Below are 24,537 nucleotides of genomic sequence, written 5' to 3'. Positions count from 1 at the left end.
TGAACAGACATTTCTCAAAGAAGTAAAAGCAGCAAATAAATATATGAAAAAATGTTCAACATTACTGGTCATTTGAGAGATGCAGATGAAAACAACACTGAGATTCCACCTCACCCCACAAAGAATGGCTGCTATCAAGAAATCATCCAATAACAAATGCTGGTGGGGCTGTGGGGAAAGAGGAACCCTGCTCCATTGTTGGTGGGAGTGAAGACTGGTGCAACCACTGTGGAAATCAGTATGGAGATACCTCAAAGAATTGGGCTTAGAGGTCCCATTCAACCCAGCTATCTCCCTGCTGGGGATCTTCCCCAAAGAACTAAAAGAATCATACCACAGTGATGTACGTGCACCCATGTTTATAGCGGCACAGTTTGTAATAGCTAAAGCTTGGAAACAGCCCAAGTGCCCATCAACTGGAGACTGGATAAAGAAGATGTGGGTTTTTTATAAAATGGAGTACTACTCCGCCATAAAGAACGAGAAACTAGAGACATTTATAGCTAAATGGATGCATATTGAGGCCATCCTCTTAAGTGAAATAAATAGGACCCACATGTGTAAATACCGAATAGTTTCTCTAGTGTAAGGATAAGTGTAAATAAGGATATACATGGATAAAATGGCCTAATAACATATTTCTCAGGTTATGTTTCCATTGCGTGTCATATGATTGTATCAAAATTTAAAGTAGGGAGCTTGGCTTATGCGGAGTGTGCTAGCTAACTGGAGTTTTTTTCCAGACCACTATCTGTTCAATGTTGGTTTTGGGGATCTTTCTGAAACAAATCACATCCTCTGGTGTCTTATTGGTGCTTGAGATGCTTTTTCTTTTTCTTTTCTTTTTTTTGGTACCGGGGATCAAACTCAGGTCCTGGCGCTTGCACAGCAGGCGGCGAAACAACTGAGCTAAATCCCCAGCCCCTTGAGATGCTTTTTTAAGCTATATGAAAAAATGTTTAAGTGCTTTTCAGTTTTGTTTTGAGTTGAGTTCTACTGTATTTGAATATTATTATAGGTTTTTTTCCCTTGCATTGTTCTTCTTTGAATGGTTTTAATTTTTGTATGTGTGTGTGTTTGATAATAAAGTTATTTAAAAAAAAAATCCCACTGGAAATGAGGCCAAACTGACAATAGAGTGAGGAGAAATGAACATAAAGCATCGGTTAATTGACCATGGATTAACACTGCCACTATCTGCCTCAGACTGGAGGAGACCCTCCCGAGGGGAGGCTGATGTGAGCCTTTATTCCACTCCATTATAATCGCTCCCTCATTTGTTTTCTGACTGGAGTTTCATAATCTCATTTTAGTCTCATAAAGTAGGATGGAAAATTGGATGTGACAAAATAGAAGGTCAAATAGACATTCCCATTTTTCCTTATGAAGAAACTGAGGCTCACTCAAAAACCTCTCCAAAGTTACTGTACAAAGTTTTTGTTGGAGCCAAGATTTAAACCCACCTGATTACATATGTTCTCAATTCTACCACCCTGCTTTATTAGACCCATTATTAGACCCATTAATTTCAGCAGAGTCCAGTACTGGAGTTCAATTAATTTGGCTCTGTGTTGCTGAACTGTAGGATTTTTATACCACAATTAAATATCTCTCTGTGACACTTTGTGAATATAAATTTGCATACATGGACATCTAAGAAACCTACTAGGATCTATTTTCAGCCTATCACCATAGTTACCTAAATATTAGGTGTGATTTGTTTTTCAAAATATATTAATGAATTTTATTTTAATGGTCAAGAACTGGGTATAATGACTCATTCCTGAAGTCCCAGCACTCAAGAGGCTGAGGGCAGGAGATCCCTTAGGCCCAAGAGCTCAAGTTCAGCCTGGGAAATGTAGCAAGACCTCCTCTAAAAAAACAAAATCAGGTAGCTAAAATATAGAAACGTACGGATCCACTGCTATTAAATATTTCACACTTTTCATAATTTCCTACGCTTTTTTAACTTCTTCCTAGCTCCCATAAGCCTCACAAGGACCTACAGAACTAAATAGGGCAGACTGCTCCACTTCACTGTTCAATCCCAACACGTAGAGGTGACCAGGGATGTTTTGAGGTATCACACAGACAAGAAACCAACTCATTTGCTTGCTGCCATTTGTTGCTTATAGCAAATTACTTAACATTTCATGTTAGAGTGTTATGGCTTGGATATGATCTGTCCCCCAAAAGGCTCATTGTGTTGAAGACTTGACTGATAATGAGCTTTGGAAAAGTGATTGGATCATGAGGGCTCCAACTTTATCAGTGGATTAATGAATCTACCGAAGGATCATAACTTGATGCCATTATTGGGAGATGATGGAAACAAAAGGCGAGGCCTGCTTGAAGGAAATGGATTATGGGATGATGACCCTGGGGACTACAAATGGTCCCCAGCTCCTTCCTCTCAAACTACGGTTCTTTTGCTCTCTGCTTCCCAGCTGTCATGAACTAGCCTTACTTCACCATGCACTTCCGCCATGACATTTCTTCCTTGCCACAAGCCTAAAAACAATGGAGCCAGATGAGCATGGACTGAAATCCCTGAAATCACAAGCCATGAACCTTTCCTCCTTTGTTTTCCCAGATTTTCTCATAGAGATACTCCTTCCTGCTGCCACCAACACAAAATACTCAATTTTCAAGCTTTTAGTCTATTTTCTGACTGTAATGACAATGGAATTATTTTTATTTCATATGTTACTACCTGTGTGCTTTGAATATACACTGGTTCAGGTATAGTCTGAAAACTTTCCTTGTGAGGAAACGGGGAATGTTGAAAGAATGATTCAAGGATATTTGGGTTGCATATAAGATCAAAATATGCTAGTTTTAGTTACTTTTTTGTTGCTTGAACGAAATACCAGACATCCACAAGTTGAAAACAGAAAGGTGTATTGTAGTTCACAGTTTATAGAGGTTTCAGTCCATAACCGACTGGCTCCAAGGTGGGGTGGCACAGCAGAGGGGCATGGCAGAGGAGAAGCAATCCACGGCGGGGCAGATGGAAAGCAGCAAAGCAGCAGCACTGAGCCACTTTTTCCCTTTTATTCCACTCAGGCTACAAGCCTATTGGTTGGTGCCACCCATACTCGGGGTGGCCTTCCCATTATCCACACCCAGAACTATGCTATGAGTGGGCTAATTTAGTTATTACACAGTTAATCTACACTCACACACTCTAGATCCAGCCACCTACAAAAAACCCCACCTATGAGTGCATAAGGCATCGGAAGGATATCCACATACAAGCCATAACAATTAGAAAACCTGGCAATTTCGTAAAGATAGTTGTGTCATAATAATGCAAACTGAAATGTTGAAAAAAGTCAAAACCAGAGCATATTTTGGAAGATTTATCACCCTCTTGAAGGTGCAGGTAGAACTCCCATTGTGCAATAATTTAGATAATTTCAACATTATAGTAATGAGCAGGGGTAATATTTAGGGAGAATCAAGAGAAAACAAATCCACACATAACTTCCACAAGTATTTCTTCTTCCACAAGTATTTCTCTCGAGAGCCTATCATTTCATTGATTCAATACCACAAGCCAGATTTGAGGGAGGGGTGCAGTACTGGGAATTAAACTCAGGACCATGAACATACGAGATAAGCACTCTACCGCTGAGCTGCATCCTCAGGCCTTTGTATTTATTTTGAGACAGGGTCTAATTTGCCCAGGCTGCCTCGAACTTGCAATATGCTTGCCTTGGCCTCCTGAGTAGCTAGGATTGCAGGTGTGTGCCACCACGCCCAGCAAGTTGGATATTATCAATATTTTCTCCAGCCTGTGTTTTAAAAAATGCACCTATAACATGGCCAATATAATGACTACTTGGGAAACAGTGACATCTTCTGGTAGTTTATAAACTACACAGCAGATATCCTCCCCCACCCCAAAACCAGCTAGTTTTAAAAGAATGATTTATTTATTCTATATCTATTTATTGAGCCCCTACACGTGACTCCTTAAGTTTCTGAAATATCCAATAAGGTATAAATGATTAGATGAAAATAACATTATAGCTCACTTATTTTGCTTCTTGCCTTGCTATCATTCTTGGCTCTAATAGAAAACACTTTAAGCAGCTAACATTAATTCTACTTTTTTTAGTCATCAAATTATTTGAACAGATTTCCCTTAATTCAAGTAGTTTTCATATAATATCAGAATTCAAAAAGACTTTGGAACAGTTACCTATTATAATCTCCTCCCTAGTAAGTCTGTCTTCATTTCATATGTGATTCCTAAGTAATCATTTGATAAAAGCATTAAGTTCTTTTTAAAAGGCTCCATGCATCTGGGCTCAGGGCCTACCTTCTCTAAGGCGCTGTGCTCCTCCTCCACAGCTGTCACTGCATGCATCCCACTGTTCTGAAGTCTGCTCTTCACACGAACTCCTGCAGAGCAAGGCCTGCTTTTCACTCTATATGTCCCAGGACTCACAGCACCACAGCTAGAACATTCTTTTGGCCTGTGTGTGCACATGTGCTACTAAGGACTGAATTCAGGGTCTTCTCACTGAGCTACATCTCCAGCCCTTTTTTACTGTTTTTGTTTTGTTTCTGAGACAAGGTCTCACTGTGTTGCCCGGCTGGGCTTAAACTCATGATCTTCCTGCCTCGGCCTCCCAGAGCACTGGGATTACAGACAAGCCACCATCCTGGCTTGGCCTATGTTTCTGAAGAGTAAATGTATTCCAATTTTTCTTGGTTGAAGTTGGGTTCTTTGTTGCTCTATGTCCATCAGAAGGAAGGCACCGGTACCTACTGAGCACCTCCCCATAGCAGGAGCCAAGCCAGGGGCTCACACATTTCCCTCACTGAATTCGAATAAGCCAGTTTGTGCACAGTCGAAAGCAAAGTGTGGTCAAGGAAAACGATGTGTGGTCCAAACAAGGCAAGCCAGGCACAAAGGTTTCCATGAAGGGCTGAATAGAATTCAGAATTTCTAGAGAAACGATGGCTCAATTTGGGGCCAACTTCATAAGCATTTCTTAAAAATGAGATTTTGAATGTTGGCCAATAAAGATTGCTGCCAAGTGCTGGAGCACAGGAGCTGGTGCTGACTGAGGGCGGATTCTCACAGTCTCTGCAGCCAGAGCCAAGGACAGAAACTCACCGCTCCTGAGGCCTGGCTCAGCGAGGGACCTTCCCAACTAGTGATCAGGAGTGCCCGCAGCTACAGACAAGATTACTTAGAAGCATTTTGGGCTGTGTTCCAACACATGAACAAATGCATAAGGAATCTTGTCTTGTGTCCACAGAGCATGAATGCTATAATTTTAGTCTACATTTTTTGTGGTACCGGGGATCGAACTCAGGACCTTGTGCTTTCGAGGCAGGCACGGTGCCACTGAGCTAAATCCCCAGCCCTGTTTTTAGCCTAAATTTAAAAAACAAAACAAAATAAAAACAGACACCCACACACCCTGTATCTGGTGCACAAGTCCATGCCCTGTATGTTTCTAGTGTCCTGGGAAATACCTATTTGACTGGTCCCATCATTGTATTTAGAAAGACTGGTGGGGTTAGGGATATAGATGTGGAATAGACCTACACGAATACTGATTACTGCAAACTCTACACACTGAAGTCTATCTCACCAGCTATACACAAATGTCAAACATCGGATTTGCCAGCAACCTAGGACACTACACAAAAGAACATATCCAAAAAGTAGGCGGGAAAATCAGAACTGTATCAACTAGGTATAATTAAAATAGCAAAACTGTCCACTACTGGCACATTGCTAAAAAATTTTTAGAAAGAGTTTTAAATAAAGGATGAATGGATAAAGAAAAGTGGTATTTCCACAATGGAGTACTACTCTGCCATTAACAAAGACAAATTTGAGTCATTTGTAGGAAAATGGATGAACCTGGAGACCATAACATTAAGAGAAGTAAATCAGACACACAAGCTTAAATATCGCATGGTTTCTCTCATATGGAAAACCCAGAGTAAAAATAAAGAGCAAAATAAATATAATATGAAGTAGGGAGATAGATCTTTCTCAAAAGGGAAGGGATTCAGGAGATGGAGGGAGGGAGAGGGGAGGAAAGGGGAGGAAAAAGAGGAATGAAGATGTGCTGTGCCCATGCGTCAGCTCCCCACAAGGGATGTAAACCTTGTGTACTGCAAAGGCCTACTAATAAAAAATCAAAAGACAAAAAATTAAAAATAGGGCCGGGGATTTAGCTCAGTGGCATTGCGGCCACCTCGCAAGCGCAAGGTCCTGAGTTTGATCCCCGGTACCAAAAAAAAAAAATTAAAAATTAAAGTTTATCCATTTTTTAAAAAGGTGAGTCAGCCAAGGTGAGTCAGCTGCTTTGGAGAGGGTGGTTTCCATAGGAACACAGTGCCAGTGGTGAAGGAACGTGTCAGAGGGCGTGGCCGAGCGGCACAGTTGCCACGGTAGCAGAGCTGGATGCGACTGGCAGTGCTGGAGACCCTCTGCTTGGACTGGGGGCTTCCTATAGTGGAAAAAATGCACAAGCAGAACCCTGAAGTAAAATGGGTCTTTTTGCTGCTCTTGCTTTGCAGGGCCATGCCAGTGCCCTCCACTGATGAAGCCTAACATGCCACCAGCTGGCAAAGAGCTGAGAGTACCCAGCTCCAGGAGCACCAAGCAGGGCAGACAAGGAGAAGTCTGGAGCTATGAGATGATCGATTGTGGTCGTTTGCTCCTCTGGGTATGATGCTTCCATATATACCCTCGCTGTCTGATGTTTATTCAGCACTGGAAATGTTTAAAATATATGCTCTATCTCAAGACTGAGTACCAATAAGCAATGTAAAATATTTCACTCGGGGTTTTTTTGTGATTTACATCAGTTCCATGCAGACGTGATATTTTTGATATATTAACCTAAATTATATTAAAGTTAATTTCCCAATTTTTAATTGGCATACTAGAAAAACTTTAAATGACATATGTGGCTTGTATCCCAGGTAAAGTTATCCCTGAGTGGCCGGAATATCCAACAGCTTCATTTTGGTGAAACAGCCTTTCCAGCTGTACCTCTCCTCCTCCCCACGTGTGAGCTTTCGTTCTGTATGTATCTGGGTTCTATAAGCACCACTAACCCCAGCCCTCCTCAACTCCAGTTCAAAGAAGCAGTCCCAAAGCTGATGCCGACTTCAACACCAATTTCCAGGATAAATACATTTATAGTGCCCAACAAGCACTGAACATTTACTTGTTATGTACATGACTGAACAAAAACATCTCTGGAAGAATTCATACAATAAAGGACATGACGGGGTAAAGGGCCCTCAAGCGCAGAGTAGGAAAAGATGTCGCTTCTACTCCTGGTCTAAGCTCCTTGGGTTAAGTCATGCAAACCCCAGGCCCACTGTTTCTACAACTGCTCAGAGAAAGACAGAGCTGAATTATTTGTTTTATTCTAACTTAAGTAATAAAATCCTTTTAGGGATTAAAATTAACTTTTAAAAAATACTAAACTAAAAGGTGGAACACATTATACTTATTAAAAATAAACTCTGGCTTCAGGTACAGAGTGGCTCCAATGTAAAATGTATGTCTTACTACATGTCACAGACATTGTTGCAGATGGAGCTCTTAAAATCTGGTACTGTCTCAATTCTTACAGATTCATTTGTCTTAAAACTGTTCCAAGACCAGTAAGTCACAAAGTATGAAATCACAACTTAATATGGAAAGGTTTAAAAAGCTAAAATTTATTTGGTACACATTTTGCTTTCTATCAGGCATTTTCACATACTCCTTTAAGCAACCTTGTGAGGTATTTTACAGGTTAAAAAAACACAACTACCTCCTTAATCAAGAAGAAGGGTTATAAGTGTTGCTAAAAAAACAAAACAAAACAAAAACCAAATTCGGGCTATTTCCATTTCCTTTATGCATTCTCTACATATATCACACATTTTTAGCATTAGAAGAAAAGAGAACCAATTCAAATAAAAGGAAATCTTTTTTGTAATTTTTGTCTGTAGGTGCCCTGTAACCTATCAATTTTCTGCTCTAAGCTCAAGAGGCTTAAATGCTTTCAATATCTGAAATAATTTTAAGGTGATCTAGCACTTCAAATACTTTGTTCATATAGGAAACACATTTGCCTAAAAATAGCACAGTTTTTCAAAGGCAATTTTACAACAGAAAGAGGCAATGAATGGCTCATTTGATGGAAATGATTCCAATAAAATACCTTTGAGAAAGTAGAAAAAAGTGTAAGAACATCTTTATAAAAAATGCAGCACCGTCACTGCCTGGTGAGCAAACATTAACAAGTGAAAATTACCTAAGAATTACACAGTATTTTTTTCAAATAACCTATTTTCAGATTTAGAAGTTCAAGTCATATAAACTGCTACATTAAGGGTTTCTTCTAATTAGGAAGTGATTACTGACAGCAAGTCCTTTTATAAAATAAAAAATAGTCCCCAATAAACGGCAACTACTGAATTGTTACAAAGACAAAATCTTCAATTAAGTAATTATGCCATTTGTAAGCTTTTCCCAAGAGAAATCTTGTGTTAAAAACAAAATAGCTACTCTGGTCAAGTTGTAGATATATTTGACAAAAATATTTTGGATCTTTCTGGTTTTCTTCATTTCTTAAGACAACTTTCTTCAATAATCTTATCAGTTCTATAATCATGCTACAAAGTACAGCTCACAGAAAAACTAGATGTGAAAGCTAACTTTTATTTTTAAACACCCCCTTCCTTTACTAAATATTATCAGCAATGTCATCAAATTATAGTTTGTAATCAAATACTATCTATTAAACAGATATCGAGTGTGTATGTGTATATGTATTTTTCAATGACTATTCATAGTCAATGAATAAACTTAGTACCAGCGCACTAAACTTCATATGGTTTATTTTAAATGATTGCTGGTTCCAAATAATTAAAAACCACAAACTGTACGGGAGCAACTATACTACACAGACAATTCTTTAAAAGATAAAGTTATCACATAACAGTGGAATATAATTTTTAAAACTACAAATGACAGCATAAGGCTCTGTGGTTGAATAATCAGCAAATTAAAAACAGCAGAGAAAAGTTTTGAGAAATGAAACATGTTGCCGGTTAGGAGAACTTAATTCTTTCCTTTCTAAAAATGGCTGATTATGGACATTAAAATGCTCAAACAAAAGGTTGCTGGAATTTCTAGAAAAGATTTCAGCTGCAGTATTTGATGAGGTCAGACTATCATGGCAAGCTGAAAATTAATCTGTTGATACAGAAGATACAACTGTTCATTCGTAGTGAAGTTTAATTACATTTGAAACAATACAGCTGAAATCTCAAGTTTACTCATTAAATATAGTTTAATTCTTACAAACTTCCTTTTGAAAATGTAATGCACATGTGCTGCAACCTCATAAGTTTAAATTCAAAATGAAATATCAAGGCAGGAGTCGGGGAAATCACATCAGATTCCTTTGCCAATAATCTGTACATATCAGTACATAGCTCTTCTGCGATGCGGTAGGAAAAAACAGATCCCAAATGTATCCAAGTAAATGCAGAACAATACATAGCTATTTGAGGCAGATCATGCGAAAATATAATGTACAATGATTAGTTTGCATTTAAGATGATGTATAATGCTTTCTAAACCAATAAAATTAAGATAAGTTAAATTTTGTAGCATTTGTTCAGTCTTTATTACTAAACGTTAGTTCATCTGAAAAGTAAATGAAGACTGGAAGAAGACAAAATCTGATCATTTTTATGCTCATCATTTTCTCAGTCATACTAAATGCAAACAAACCAATACAGCATCAAGATTTTTCACATATTAAAATGAAGACTAATGACCTGGGAAGACAGACTGTGTACCAAGTAGAACACAAAAAGGGAGTTTGCAGTTACCAATTGTTTTTTAAAAGAACACAGATATACAAGGCAAAATAAACATCTGATTTAAAAATTCTACTATTCAAGATAACTCAGTTGTCCTTTTTTCTCTCTGACACTGGTAAGGATTGGGGTTTTAAAAACCTGAAGAGGAGTTTGTAAGAGGAAAAATTCCTCAGTGCTTTAAAAAAACTCAACTGGTTAGGAGTTCATACAACTACTCTGCTGGCTGGCGTGGCAACAGATGCTGTCTGTCACCAAACCATTCACTTTGCAATAATAGTTGCCTCGAGCCAAGTAAACAAAGATGTAAATTAGCCTACCCATGATTAAAACAGAAGTAATCCTTCAAAACTAGGAGCAAGACACCTCACCCAAAAAGATCTTTCAAATCATTGCTAGCTGAACTGCCACTGGTCATAGCAGTGGGTGGCTGTGCAAAGTTCTGTGGGTTAAAGAAAGGGTTACCCTGCATGCCGAAGGTAGCTTGTCCCATCATGCTCACCTGCGGTCCCACTACCGAATTGCCCAGACCTGGAGAACCTTGAGGAGGTACAAAGTGATTAAGCCACTGATTTGGTTTCTGTTGTGATAGCTGGTTCATGCTAACTTTGGGTTTCTGAGGACCAAAGAGATTATTAAGGGCAGACATATCTGCGGGTCTCTGTTGGGTCTGCTTCACGCCAGCACCCAGAGCACTGAAGCTGGGCAGGGTGGGAGGTGCCCCCGGAGTCAGAGTGCTCACTCCGGGGGTGCCTGGACTACTGAAGAAGTTCTGGTTTGTGTTAACCGGCATGCTGAATCCCGAAGTCTGAAAGCCCATATTGCCATTTAGGCCATTTGTCAAATTTCTCCTCGGATTATCAATTGGTGTAGAAAACATCATGCCCAGGCCCGAGGAAGGAACTGAAGTGAAGGTACTTGAAGCAGAAGATTTGGGGGTACTGACAGAGAGGCTGCTCAAAGATGACATATTATCCATCAATGTGTCTGTCAAGTCCTTAGTCTGAAAAATAGGAGGGAATTACGTATATCCAAGAAAACCAATTTACTTCATAATTAAACATTTGACATTAAATTATAAAGGACAAGTTAAAAAATACAATCAACAATCTATACCAAGTCAACAAACTGTGGCCTACAAGCCCAATACAGCCTGCATCCATTTTTGTATAATTTTACAGGTGAATATTTGCTATCAATTCAATGACCGTGAACACTAACATTAAACTCCAATTACATAAATCGTTAACTTCCCAGAGTAGAATTACACTTCTCATTAGTAGATCCTTATTATGAAAAAGGGATCCTTTACTATTCTGAATTTCATCAAAATTTTGTGGGAATCCATTTTTTTCTTTTTATATTCTGCTTCTTGGCCTGCAAAGACTTTCTTCTCAGAGGAAGAATTTCAGTGATTAAGAGATAACAAAAATAAAATATGTTAAAGCTTATAAGATGTAGTTATTTTTTAAACTATTAAGAGTGTAAATTCTACAAGCAGAGCCCTTGTTCACTGCCACAACACCAGTGTCTAGAACAGTACCTGCAACACAGTAAGAAATAAATACTGGTCAGGAGAAGGAGGAATATCTTCCTAACTCAAGTCACAAACCTGTCATTGAAAAGCCAAAAACTGTGATTGGCTAAAATTCATTAGGAGCATAAATATAATATTCCTGATCATTTCAGAGTGAACAGAACTGAATTGGTACTATGAGACCTAATATGTTTTTACACTCCACCTACTCATTCACCTCTCTCTCCACTGGTAACAAGCACTGGCATGCAAAGCGGTGCATTAGGCAGGTTATGGAAGAGGTGCAGGGAAACCCTTATAATGACTCTGTGGAAACTGCACATTAGAGTATTCTTTGAACTGCATCTCTTGCCCACCCTCGGAGAGTAGATTACTAGTAGAGCAACTGACATCACACAGATGGGATGACTCTGACCTGTTTTACTGGAGCGATGGTGGTGTGTACTTGTGGGTGAAGAGGCTGCTGGCTTTTCAGCTTCTGGGCCTGCTCCTGTTCTTTTGCTAATTTTTGTTTTTCTTCGAGTGTAAGTGATGCCTTAAAACAAAACAAAGCAAAACGTCAACTGGCAACTTCATAATTATTTGTAGAACAAAAGATTTTTTTCCTCTGGTAAAGTACACCTAGGTCTAGTTGGCAGTGCTTACTACAATGGATCCTTGATTACAAACTCAATTCATTTTCGAGGGCTGGTTGTTACTCAAGTTGGTCATGTGAAGGCTCAGGCTCCTCTACACAGCCTCCGAGTCTCCCTCCTGTACGCAGGGAGATCTCAGTGTCCTTAGAAATTGGCCCAGGATTTCTCAGTGAACCCCACACGGGAAAGGATGTGCTAATGTTCCTTCCAGAACTCTTCAACGGTTAAAACTGTATCTGGAAGCACAAATGGCCAGCATTCAGGTGTAACTCAAGACTTTGGTTGCAACTTCAAAGTAAAATTCCAGTCATAACCCAAGTTGTTCGTATGTCAGACTGGTCATAACTCAAGGGTCCATCGTACTTAACTGCAAAGCAAACTCCAGTGTTGGTGAATGCCACAGGTAAGTTCTATTTCTTTTTTTTTTTGGTACCGGGGATCAAACTCGGGTCCTTGCGCTTGCACAGCAGGCAGCGAAACCACTGAGCTAAATCCCCGGCCCTTAAGTTTTATTTCTAATTACTACCAGATTTAACTCTAGGGAGAAACTCACAGGATCGGTGCTAAAATCTGTCTATTAAAAGCATTCATTAGAATCATCTTCTAGACAGAAATGAGAATATCATTAATTCCATTCCACAAAACTGGGAGATCCTGTTCAGCTCTATTTCATTCCATAAAGCTATGGAAGAACTAAACCAACAAGTTCTTTCACTGTCAATGTCTGCATCAAATTTGATGCTTCTCTTTTCTTTTATCAATTTTTATAAACTAAAAGCTCATAACATCTTACAATTTTGAAAGCTGCTATGTCCCATGTTTCATTGGCTTGAAACATACAGGTATTCATATTTTGCGAATGAATAGAAGAATGACCTCAGCAGAAGTCTAAACCTGGCAAGTACTTTTTTTTACTATGCTAACCAAAATTTCAATAAGGAAGTATTGCTTTATTATTCAAAGTCAGAGGAAGAGTGGAACTTTTTCATCTGCTTTTTGTTTGGTACCAGGAATCCAACCCAGGACCTCTTGTTTGCCAGGCAGGCATTGTGCCACTGAGCTACATCTGCTTTTGAGATGGAACCAAATCTATCTTTAAAATTCTCTTGAAAATAGTGGTGATCCACCATTAGTAAGATACATAAACATATATATATATATGCTTATCGTTTCTGTGGTATTCCTGACAAAAAATGTAAAACCTTAAGTCTAATTAACAGAAAACATTAGGCAAATTCAAACTGAGCACCATTCTACCAAAAAACCGACAAGTATTCTTCAAAAATGTCAAAGAGAAAATCTGATGGGCTAAAAAAGTTAGTTGCCACCATGGAATGAAAAGAAAGTAAGGTTACTGGGCTTAATTTTAAAAACGAAAAGAAAAAGAGGAAAGTGTGGCCGGTTGTGACACAAGCCTTTAATCTTGGCTACCCAGGTGGCTGAGTCAGGAGGGCTACAGGTTCTAGGCCAAACTGGTCAATTGAGATCCTGTCTCAAAATAAACAAATCAAAAGCGCTGGGGGTGTAGCCCAGTTCTCCCTGGGTTCCACCCCCAGTACTGCCAAACGGAGCAAAACGGAACGGAGCAAAACGGAACGGAGCAAAATGGAACGGAGCAAAACGGAACGAAACAGAACGGAGCGGAACGGAGTGAAACGGAGCAAAGCGCAACGAGTGGAGCAAGATGTGATGGCACACAACTGTGCTTCATAAAGGTAATTACGGGACGTTTCCTGGTGAGGTGCCAGATAGTATTTCCCAACAAGCCTCTGGTTTACAGGAAGGCCCACGAGAGAAATGAGTAGTAAAAAGCAGTAAGATAACTCACTCTTTTATGTTTATTCTGTAACCCATCTTCTTTATTTTCTGATTCACCGCCAGTCAAAAGGTCTGTTCCAATGTTGTTAAAAACCCTGTCAATCTGACGAAATGAAAAAGTTCATCAATTGAAGAGATTTCAATAAAAAATGTAATTCACTGCTTAGAGATTAAAAGACTTAAAGCACACTGTCAAGCACTTTCGGCAAAAATTAGTTATCTTCCTACCTGATTCCCAGCATTTGTAACTTTTGTCTCCTCAGAAGTATTCATTTGATTTCCTATGTCCAAAGATCTATAGGAGAGATGAATAGGAAAACATATAAAAATAAATTTTTATTTCACTGTTTAAGGACAATTTTAATCGTTTCCACTATTTTCTACTATTAATGTCTGCTTGCTCAAAAACATAACATTTGTAGATAAGTCTTTTTAAATTCAACGTTTTGAAATTTACTGGCAAATACACAAGGGGTGCTAGAAAACAAGGCAAGCATGGCTCTTATAGCCTAATATCTCACTGAGAGAGAAGACATGATTTGGGAAACTGAGGATTCGGTTCAGAATCTGACACTAACAATAAAAACTATAATCACTGCGATGTGGATCAGAACTGTGTCTTGAAAAATAAATAGGACTTAGATAGGAAGAAACAGGGAAAGCCCCTTTTCCTCTTCAAATATTTATATTAAGTATCTGTTTCGGGGTAGGGGTGCAGCTTAGTGGAAGAGTGCAGGCTTAGCATGTGTGAGGCCCTGGGTTCAATCTCCAGTACCAAAAAAATGAATAAACTGTTTTTACCTATAATATACTTCTAAATATTATTTTCTAAGTCCCTAAATTAATGCAGCCAATGCATCAAACTTCTCACATGTATACATCACAAAACACTTGGAGCACACACAGGACTGTATCACCCATTTCTCCACTGTGCCTAGACTTCCATATTCTTCACCTTATAACAGGGCAGAAGCTAGAGTTCCTATCTGGGGATCTTGCTTATGACTGATATAAATTTTATTGTATCTTTGATTTTATTTTTGGTACCGGGGATTGAACTCGGGAACTTGTGCTTGTGAGGCAGGCAGCAGCACCACTGAGCCAAATCCCCGGGGCCCAGTATCTTTGATTTTAATAACATGTTTTAGTGAACAATTTCCATCTTTGCCTTCTTTGTTTGAATGCTAGTATTCTGCAAATAATTTAGAAAATCCTCCCTAAAAATAAGAGGTGAATGTTGTGGTACTACATGCCCTATAGGTGTTCCTGGGGTTAGAGAAAAGGACAGTGAGAAATTAAAACACTAGGGCTCATATATTTGAAAAATCAAGAGTTTACAATACCAGTGGCTAATGCCAACAAGGGACTTTTCTCAAAACACAATTTTCTTTATGTAAAGAAAATGCAAGATTTTATCATATTATGTCTTTGTACTAAGAAATGCCATTAGATTCTCAACAATATCCTATTTTAACTCAGTTCAAATTAATACACTTGAAATTTTTAAAATGTTTTACATATGGTCAAACTAAAGTCTAGCAACTTTCCTATCCCATACTGCAGAAAAGCAATCTTGGGGTAACTTTCATTTTGCCCCTGAGCCAGGTACGGTTCATCTGAATCTACTCACTTCTGCTGTTCTTGCATTATATGAAGTTGCTCCAGTTTAGTCTTATGTTCAGACTCCAATCTGCTCAGCATCTCTTTTATGACGGAAATGAAAGAGTTGAACTGGTAAAAGAGGAAATTGATAGTACTGTAACATTTCAAGTTTGCAGTAAATGTCATTAAGATAGCGCAATAAGATGATCACACTATGCTCCACTTTATCAATAAAATAGGGCTCACTCCGCACCAATGGCATAACAAGGATAGCATATTTAAACTCAGCAGACCACAGCGAGCTAAAACAATCTTTTGTGTGGTGGTATGGTTTATCTTTGTAGTTGATGAGGCTTTTAAGTTCCACAAAACATGTCTCAACAAATTTTATATCCCGAGTTAACAGCTTTAATTCAAGGGTCTTATGTAAGTTATATATTGATAATTTGTGCCTACTGGGAAATAATTTATTTAATAATACAGAGAAAATCCCTATTTATTCAGACAGTTAGAAAAATGACATCTGGCCCACATAAACCTTGTTCTCTGAAAAGCTGGCAGAAATTAAATGTACATTATCTACCTTCTAGACAATCAGCGTTCATGAAGTATACCAAACACTATTGCTTAATATACTATAAGCTTTGGTTAAACTTTGGGTAGCTGCTGATAATTCTTATGTTACTTCCAGATCTTCATAACAAGTTGTATGAATGACACCAGAAAGAATCTAGAAACCACTTTCTCCTCCTTAAATCTTATAACTGTATCTCTTATACAGACACTATTCTACTGATCTTCTCAACACTCCAGAGCAATTGTATTAGTATTTTTACTTTAGCCTTGGGCTCAATGAGAGAGACACAGCAGCCCTCAGAAACATTCCAGAGCTCCCTTGGCAGAGCTGGAAATCAGTCCCTGAGCCTGAGCCTCTCACGGCTCTGCCCGCCACACCCTCCAGCAGCAGCTCCTTCCTGTCTTCTTACCCTGAGAGTGCAAAAGGCCTATTTCCTTCTCAGTTCACCAACACTGACTTTCTGCTAATTAGACCTAAAAACCTTTTACTGATCCTAACAGAAAAGTGTAAGTGCACAGCTCAAAAACTTCACAAACTGAATGAAAAGAATGAATGGGGAGCCAGACGGAGAAACCAAACAGGGCCAGAAGCGTCCTGTGGCCCTCGGGTCCCTTCCCAGCCCCACGCCCCGGGAAAACACTGTTCTGACTTCGGGCGGGCAGCACACACCAGTTTCAGCTGTTTGGGTATTGTAGCTAAATGGAATCCTTCAGTAGATCCTCTCCTGCATTTGGCTTCATTGCTCAACACTGTGAGATTTATCCGTGTTGCAGCACACAGCTGTGCAGAGCTAACATGGCAACCTGACTGCTGTTTTCAAAGGAAGGATAGGCTTACGAGGCTGGCTTTTGCCTGGTGTTCGGGAACTTCCACGTCAGGAAGGTTCCCTTTCTTAACTAATTGGCTCGCTGTGCCTAAACTGTCTGTATGAAGAATGCTCTCTGTACCGAACACCTGCTTCCCTTCTGGGAGTCTGGAATTTGAGAGCAGATAGAGGGTACTCCTTGATTACCTCTCAATAAAAAAAAGTGGGTGCCAAGTTTCTCCTGAGTTTCCCTGGTTGTTCACATTTCACACATGTGGTCACAACTCACGACTGGGAAAATTGAGCTCACCCTGTGCGATTCCACTACAAGAGGACTCTGGCTGGGAGCCTCCACCTGGTTTCCGCAGGGAGACATTAGTAGGTTTTTCCTTCTCAATTCTGTGTTATATCCCCTCACCACAATAAGCCAGAGCTGAGAGTACAGCTTTGTGTACATCGTTTTGAATCATCCAATTTGATGTCTTTAGGAACTCTTCCTAAAGACATCAGAGGTTTTTCCGTGACTGCTGCATGGTATTTGCTATTAATCAAATTTTAAAATATGTTTTTTTCCTAAGTTAATGACTTTTTTCATTTCATGTATAATATATGTATTTTAAATCATGACTGACAGAGAGGGAAGTCTAGAGTTAGAAACCCTGACCATGAGATGAGGAGAGCAGAGCACACCCATGCTAATAAGCCACTGTAAAATACCTGATGACAGGATTCACAGTACTTCTCCAGATGAAAATTGGCCCTACAAGAACCAAAAAGCTGGAGAAAATTAATACAACAATTCAAATAGAAGTATACATCCTAAAATAAGTCCTTGAAAATATTTTTAAACATCCTCAATCAGAAATAGGAGAACTAAGGATATAAATGACAAAAGCTGCAAACTGCTTAGAAGTATCCTATTCATCCTCAATGTTCACTCCCATTTTTCTAACCCCAACCCTAAACCTGCCACCGAAGACATAAAGTGTCAAACCTGGGGACAGACTCAAAGGATGTGTCAGACTGTATACTTCCACACCTCTGCTCACCCAGCACCCCTAACACCAAAAGCACTCTTGTCTACTTCAGCTTTCTGTTTCTTTCATTGCTCTAATTCACTTTTCAGTCCCTGATTCTAAACCTTCCCTGCCTGTCCTTCTGACAAGCTCAGATGAACAATAACTCTTCTCAGTCTTTTATATCATACTTCATCAAACATCCATCCTATTGTGAATAAAAATGGCTTACTGTTTGTGACTCCAAACTCAAATTTTCTCTCAATTTTTGTTTCTGGCACCAATCTAGGGTTGAGACTACACAATGAAGAATAAGCTATGGCGACTAGCTTTAGAGTTTATTCCCTTCAAGAAAAGTCAGTATAGGGCCAGGCATTTAGCTCAGTGGTGCCACACCTGCCTCGCAAGACAAGGTCCTGAGTTCGATCCCTGGTACCCAAAAAAAAAGAAAAAAGAAAATTCAGTATAGGCACATAGCTGTGATAACCACAGCAGAGAGATAATTCCGCAGTAATTTTTCCAGTCATTACCCCTGTGCTCAAATATCTACAGCATTCCAAGTTCAAATACCTGAAGCAGACAGGGATTTAGCCTTATTCTAGTCTCACTTGATCTCATTATTTCCCTTTCTATGCAACTGAATTATTCTTTCCCTTTGGCAGACAGGCTCTTAATTCATGATCTCCTCCTTCTGTTATCTATGTCTTTGTATAATCTCTCATCTTTGAAGGCGGAAGGAGGTATGACCTGCTTCAAAGCAATGGAATGATGACAAAGGTGGTAGGACGCTACCGGCCTGACTACATCATGAGGCTGTGGCTTCCATCTTGCTGGCCGACTCTTTCTTGCTGGTTGTGATGAAACAAGCTGTCCCACTGGAGGACCTCAGGACACGGAAGTGACAGTGCATCCGGTTAACACACAGTGAGGACTCAGGACCCCACTGTGTGTTGGCCGGATTCGGCCCCAAAGACCTCAATCCTGCCTTGGACCATTTAAGTGAGTGTAGAAGGAGATCATGCCCCAAGTGGGTCTTCAGAGGAGCCCAGCAGGGACTCCAACTAAGCCCACCCCTGGCATGGCTGACCCATGGAAACTAACAGAACTGCTTTAAAACCAAAATTGGTGGTGATTTTTTTTTTTTTTGGTACCGGGGATCAAACTTGGGACCTTGTGCTTGCAAGGCAGGCGGCAGAACCACTGAGCTAAATCCCCGGCCCTGTGGTGATTTATTATGTAACGATAAATAATAAGTACAATCCCCAAACACATTCCATGGCTTTGTTCATGTCAGCTTCCCAGCCCAAATCTAAAGCAATCCCAAATGCTACACCTTCTAATGTCCCATCCATTTACCACCTCCCAGTGAGGCCTTCAATAATCTACCCTTCCACCCCACAACCCTTCCACATCTAACTCAAATTTTTCCTTGTTTTAGCAATTTTGTCTAATGACTTTTCCTTTTTGGTACTGGGGATCGAACTTGGGACCTTCCACTTGAGAGGCAGGTGGAGGAATGTTTTAGCAATTTTTAAGTGCAGTATATTATTTATTAAAAAAAAAAAATGCCAAGAAAACAGCTGAATAAGGCCTGGGGATTTAGCTCAGTGGTTCTGCCACCTGCCCTAAAAGTGCCAAGGACCCGAGTTCGATCCCCAGTACCAAAAAAAAACACAAAACAAAACAACAACAACAACAACAACAAACCAGCTGAATAAATTGAATAAACCCCAAAATAGTCCTACCTGATTAAGATTCAGGTTGCTTTCAATACTCAGGGGGATGAGATGAGGCAATACTTTCCCGGCCAGCTGCTCTTTGGTAATTCCCAACTTCTTATGAGTAAAAGTGCATTTGTAAATACCTGATAGAAAAGAATGTGACAAAATGTATGTGCTAACAGTAATTTAATAGAAATCATAAGATACTTTGATAATCAGTATAGCACAGTAAAAGTACAGGACCTACACCTTACTGACTTCTTCAGCAAATAAAACTCACCATGTCCAAAACTTAGTAATTTAATTCAACTCCACGTGATCCTTTCCTAGTGCTCACCCCTATTTGCTCAAACTTCAAAGCTTCACCTGCTACACCCATTCCACCGTCTCTTTGGCTAAACTGCTTGGGAGAATGCTTGGCATTCTCTGAACACTGTTGTATTCTAAGGGTTTTGAAATAATCCAAAGCATGAGAACACACCATCTCCCACTATTTGTGTTAATGTACACATGACTTATAATTCAAACAATTCATTATTTTATTAAACATCTTACTGAATCCTTATTTGCTGGGCACTATGCTCATTACCTTTTGTTTCACTGAATTCTCGTAAGAACCCTAGAGTGATGCTTTTATCCTTGTTCAATAAATGAAGAAGCGTTCCACTATGCCATACTTTTGCTCAAGAACACAAACTTCTTAGAGCACGAAAGATTCAAACAGTACACCAAGAGTTCTACATCTAAGAGAGGGCCAAAATAAATACTTGCTAATCATTCCTACAGTATTTACCAAGGGCTTTATATAAGCTGTGCACTACAGTAGATGTCAGGATACAGAGATGTATAATATAGTTTTTGTTAAAAATAAAGAACCTCAGCAGCACTTCAGAGGCTGAGCCAGGAGGTTCCATGAGTTCAAGGCTGGCCTGGAGTACATAACAAGATACTGTCTCAAAAAGCGAAAAATAAAGAACCTCAAATTTAGTAAGAACACACTGTCGATGCTTTTGTGCTTCTCCAGTCATGACTGTTCCTGTCAGTACGGCAGACCTCTGGCATTTTCAGCCTGCACTTCCTCAGCTCTCACTATGCACAAGCGACTTCAGAGTTTCTTGACAGAATCATTTTAACTTGCTGATAGCATCAAATGTACAAAAAGCTAATACACATGTCATTAGTGAAACATACTGGCTAAGATTCAAATATATCTAAACTTTAAAAATAAGCTCTTCTTCCATTTATCAGTTGTATGATCTTGAGTGACTTACTTTAACCTAAGCCTCAGTTTCCTTGTTTTAAAAAATAATTCCTAAATTGATAATGTAAAATAGGAAGAAAAGGTCCAAAGGGGTAGGGGTAGTGGGAGGGGCAGGGGAAAGGAAAGAAGGGAAAGGAAAAATGCTCTCTGGATTAGAGGAAGGACAAAATAAGACAATGCAGAGAAAAATACTTTACCTCTCAAAAGCTGAGTACCAAATAAATATCAAGTATTACTAAGACTGGCATCAGCATTTCAGAGGTCAGTTTGTCTCTCTTACATAGTACCTGTTATGGGGGAAACTATGCTCTCACATTTGTGAAACTATGGTTCCTAATTACCTTATTATTTTTTATAAATGTCTATTTTTACTGCTTTTGCTAAAATCAATACACAGAGAAAATTTATATTATGACATTTATCCACTCATTCTTCAATTACTGAATGTTATATACATGAAAAGAATAATGTTTTATACATTAGGAAATATATTTGCATAACTGTAAAACAATAAAACAGTGGCAAATGACATTAAGTTTTCAGCTACCTAAAATTCCCATGAGGACTGCAGGTTCCTTGGATGGAATCTGTTGTAAGAAGGGCAGGATATCATCAAGTACAAACCATTTATCCAAGTATTCCAGTATCTTTCCTAAGCACACTAATGAATTCACACGAACCTATTAAAAGAGATAATCACATTAGTGATGTAAAGTCTCTGTAACCCAGAACAAAATATTTAAGTGTAAATTTAATCTTCCTATAGATACATGCTAAAATTTCAAGAATAAAAAGTTTTGAATCCATGCTTTAATAACACAGGAAATTCACTTAATTACTAACTTTCTTGACTTGCTTCAGAAAGAATTTATAATTGTTTCACCACGACAGTAATTAGTTAAATACAAGGAATAATTTCAATTTTGTAGTATTCTAAACAAAATGATAGGGCTGGAGAAGCTTTAATTATCTATGTGTTTACTAAGAACATTCCTTTAGGAGCTTTTTAATTTTATAAAAAAGAATACATTCTCCTCACCAACTGACCAATTTCTCAGGGACACCAGTATTTTACTTTAACTCAGGTTCAGTGTGTTCTTAAACTAAATATTTTAACATTTGACGTTATCTGTATTTGTCTAACATAAAGTTTTCTATTTCTAAATATATCTTTAATACAGTTAGGGAAAACTGACATTTAGAAACTCTCCTCAAAATTCTAAACTCACTTGGCTTTTGATAAATATGTAAAACCCTACACAATCTAGTTTTTAGCCGGAATTTGTTAAGATGGAATACCCTTTTAAGTCAAGACCAGAACAGCAATAAAACTAGTTAAAAAAGAAAAAAAAGCTAATCTAAGAAAAATAGAAAATAATTTGGTTAAAATTGTACCATATTTCTGTAGGAAAAATGAATTTTCCATTTCTTTTTTTTTTTTTTTTGGTACCGGGGATCGAACTCGGGACCTTGCGCTTGTGAGGCAGGCGCTGGATCCACTGAGCTAAATCCCCGGCCTCCATTTCTGAAAAACAATGAACAACTGCTTTCTGAAATTTAAACAAGAAATACTATAAATTCTAAATGATATCTGAAGGCTTAACTTATTCTCAGAGTCAGTTGTATAGAAGAAAGCCAGGCTTGGTGGTTCGAACTTATAATCTCAGCACTTTGGGAGATTGAGGTAGGAGGCTCCCAAGTTCAAGCTCAGCCTGGGCAACTTAATGAGGCTTTGCCTCAAAATAAAAAATTAAAAAGGGCTGGGATCCAGCTCAGTGTAAATGCCCTGAGTTCAATCACCAGTAACCCCGGAACACACACACACACAAATGAACTGCTCCATCTAGTTGGATATATTTAAGGGAAAATGAAGATTAAAATACTGGTTCAACTTTATTTTCTTTTACAATATATAAAAATTAGTTCTTTTCGAAAAGCATAGTAGTGCACACCCGTAATCCCAGCACTCAGGTGGCTGAGGCAGGAGGATCAGCATGAGTCTGAGGCCAGCCTGGGCTACTAGTGAATTCAAGGCCAGCCTGAGCTATACAACAAGACCTTGATTCAAAAGACCAAAAATTAATAAATAAGTCAATCACGTGGGTCATGAATAAATATAGCTCTTAAGAGTATTTCACCTAACTCTATGCAGAATTTATTTTTCTCCATTTTCAGGGAACAATATTAAAATACAATTCTAACTCATGACATTTTTTCTTTTTTTAGGAATTTCCTAATTAGAATTTTTAAGCCTTGGAGAGTAAGTCTTATAAATGCAATTTAGAAGTACTTATTTCCCATTCTGCGGGGAGACAGGCGGACTAAAAGTATCTAAAATACACTTAAAAAGTAATGCATAAAATGCAAATTCCTTCTCCAGTTACATCTAAATTCATTCTTTATAACTCCTTGTTTTATTTTATTTTTTTGGTACCAGGGATCGAACTCAGGTCCTTGCGCTTGTGCAGCAGGTGGCGAAACCACTGAGCTAAATCCCCAGCCCTGTAATTCCTTTTAAACAGCATGTCTTTAAGTGCTGGTTAGCATCATTAAGAGACGCAAACCTCAATGGGTATGAATGCAGATCATCTAAGTATCTATGCTTCCCACACATCCCTGCACACACAGGCAGAACTGAACGCGTACTTTGAGAAAATGTATGCTAAAATAAATGTACACTGCCATAAAATAAGGGATAGTATAAGGTTTCTGGAATGGCATTTTGAAAACTGAATTTTAAGCTGCATACTAGTACCATCCTTTCTGAAAACTCAATCATAAAATGAGAGGGGCCAGGGATGTAGCTCAGCGGCACTGCACCTGCCCAGCAAGTGCAAGGTCTGAGTTTGATATGGGGAGGTAAAATTAGAGAAATTCAAAGAAAAGGGCTACATTTCAAATCCTTTTAACAATGACAGTGAAAGACACTCAGAGAGGTACAGAGACTTTCTCAAGGCCACAGGGGCAGTTATAGTTACAAAATCAGAATAAGAACTCAAGGGTCATGATTTCATTGCATCCCATGCTTACTCGTTTCCATGATTTCTTTTCCTACTATGGTCTTAGGTCTTTCATCTGCGAGCCTTTCTACCAAGAACATGAACTGTACTGGTTTAGACAGCTATAAAGTACAATCATGTCAAGGTGCTTCTGCCTTTCATTCTATTAAGCTACTAATACTCATTTTTATTGAAATTCACATTCCACCAAATGAAGATAAATGGGATTTCCAAAGAAGCTCTTACAAAATGCAAATTTAGTAATATGCTCATTATCAAACATCAATATAAAGAATTGGTCAGGAAAGGAAAAACAGGCCTGCCTTTTCTAAAGCTGCTATTTTGAAAAAACTATTTAACATTGCTTTCATAAAGAAATATCAATGTGATAAACTCTTAGATTTAACGTTACAGAAAAGTTAGGGACGTTCATTGGTTTCAATGTAAGATAATGCAAACTATGTTATTTATTCTACCTTTTTGATTATTTTAACTTAGTGTTAAAATTTTGCATTCAAAGAAACTACTTTTAATCTACATATTTTTTGTACAACTATTTCCCCTACTTACACTCATATAAACTTGTTTTATTGTCATCTACTTTTTCTAAAAATGGGTAATGGGAGATAAGAAATTTAAAAACTCATGACTAAAAATGAAGGCCATTTAAAAAGATTTTAGGCTTATATACCAAGT

The 24,537-nt window shown here is 38.6% G+C and overlaps 1 protein-coding gene across 4 annotated transcripts in view; it reads right to left on the bottom strand.

Moving 5' to 3' along the window:
• Positions 1-7,691: 7,691 nt before the first annotated feature.
• The window catches only part of Scyl2 (SCY1 like pseudokinase 2), a 65,835-nt gene continuing 48,989 nt past the window's right edge, over positions 7,692-24,537 (bottom strand). For all 4 annotated transcript variants that reach the window (XM_087192660.1, XM_087192662.1, XM_087192663.1 and 1 more), the window contains 7 exons: positions 21,390-21,522; positions 19,606-19,724; positions 15,491-15,591; positions 14,089-14,155; positions 13,871-13,963; positions 11,823-11,942; positions 7,692-10,873 (listed from right to left, as the gene is read on the bottom strand). In XM_087192660.1, coding sequence (XP_087048786.1) covers positions 10,238-10,873; positions 11,823-11,942; positions 13,871-13,963; positions 14,089-14,155; positions 15,491-15,591; positions 19,606-19,724; positions 21,390-21,522 — 1,269 coding nt within the window. In that variant the 3' untranslated portion in view covers positions 7,692-10,237. The remainder of the gene's footprint in view (positions 10,874-11,822; positions 11,943-13,870; positions 13,964-14,088; positions 14,156-15,490; positions 15,592-19,605; positions 19,725-21,389; positions 21,523-24,537) is intronic.

Source organism: Heterocephalus glaber, unplaced genomic scaffold, assembly GCF_053883595.1.
Source record: "Heterocephalus glaber isolate CG9 unplaced genomic scaffold, H.glaber_assembly_v1.0 deba00001572, whole genome shotgun sequence".
Lineage (NCBI taxonomy): Eukaryota > Metazoa > Chordata > Mammalia > Rodentia > Bathyergidae > Heterocephalus > Heterocephalus glaber.
Note: the sequence above shows the minus strand (reverse complement) of the source record. Positions and strands in the feature narration are given on the sequence as shown.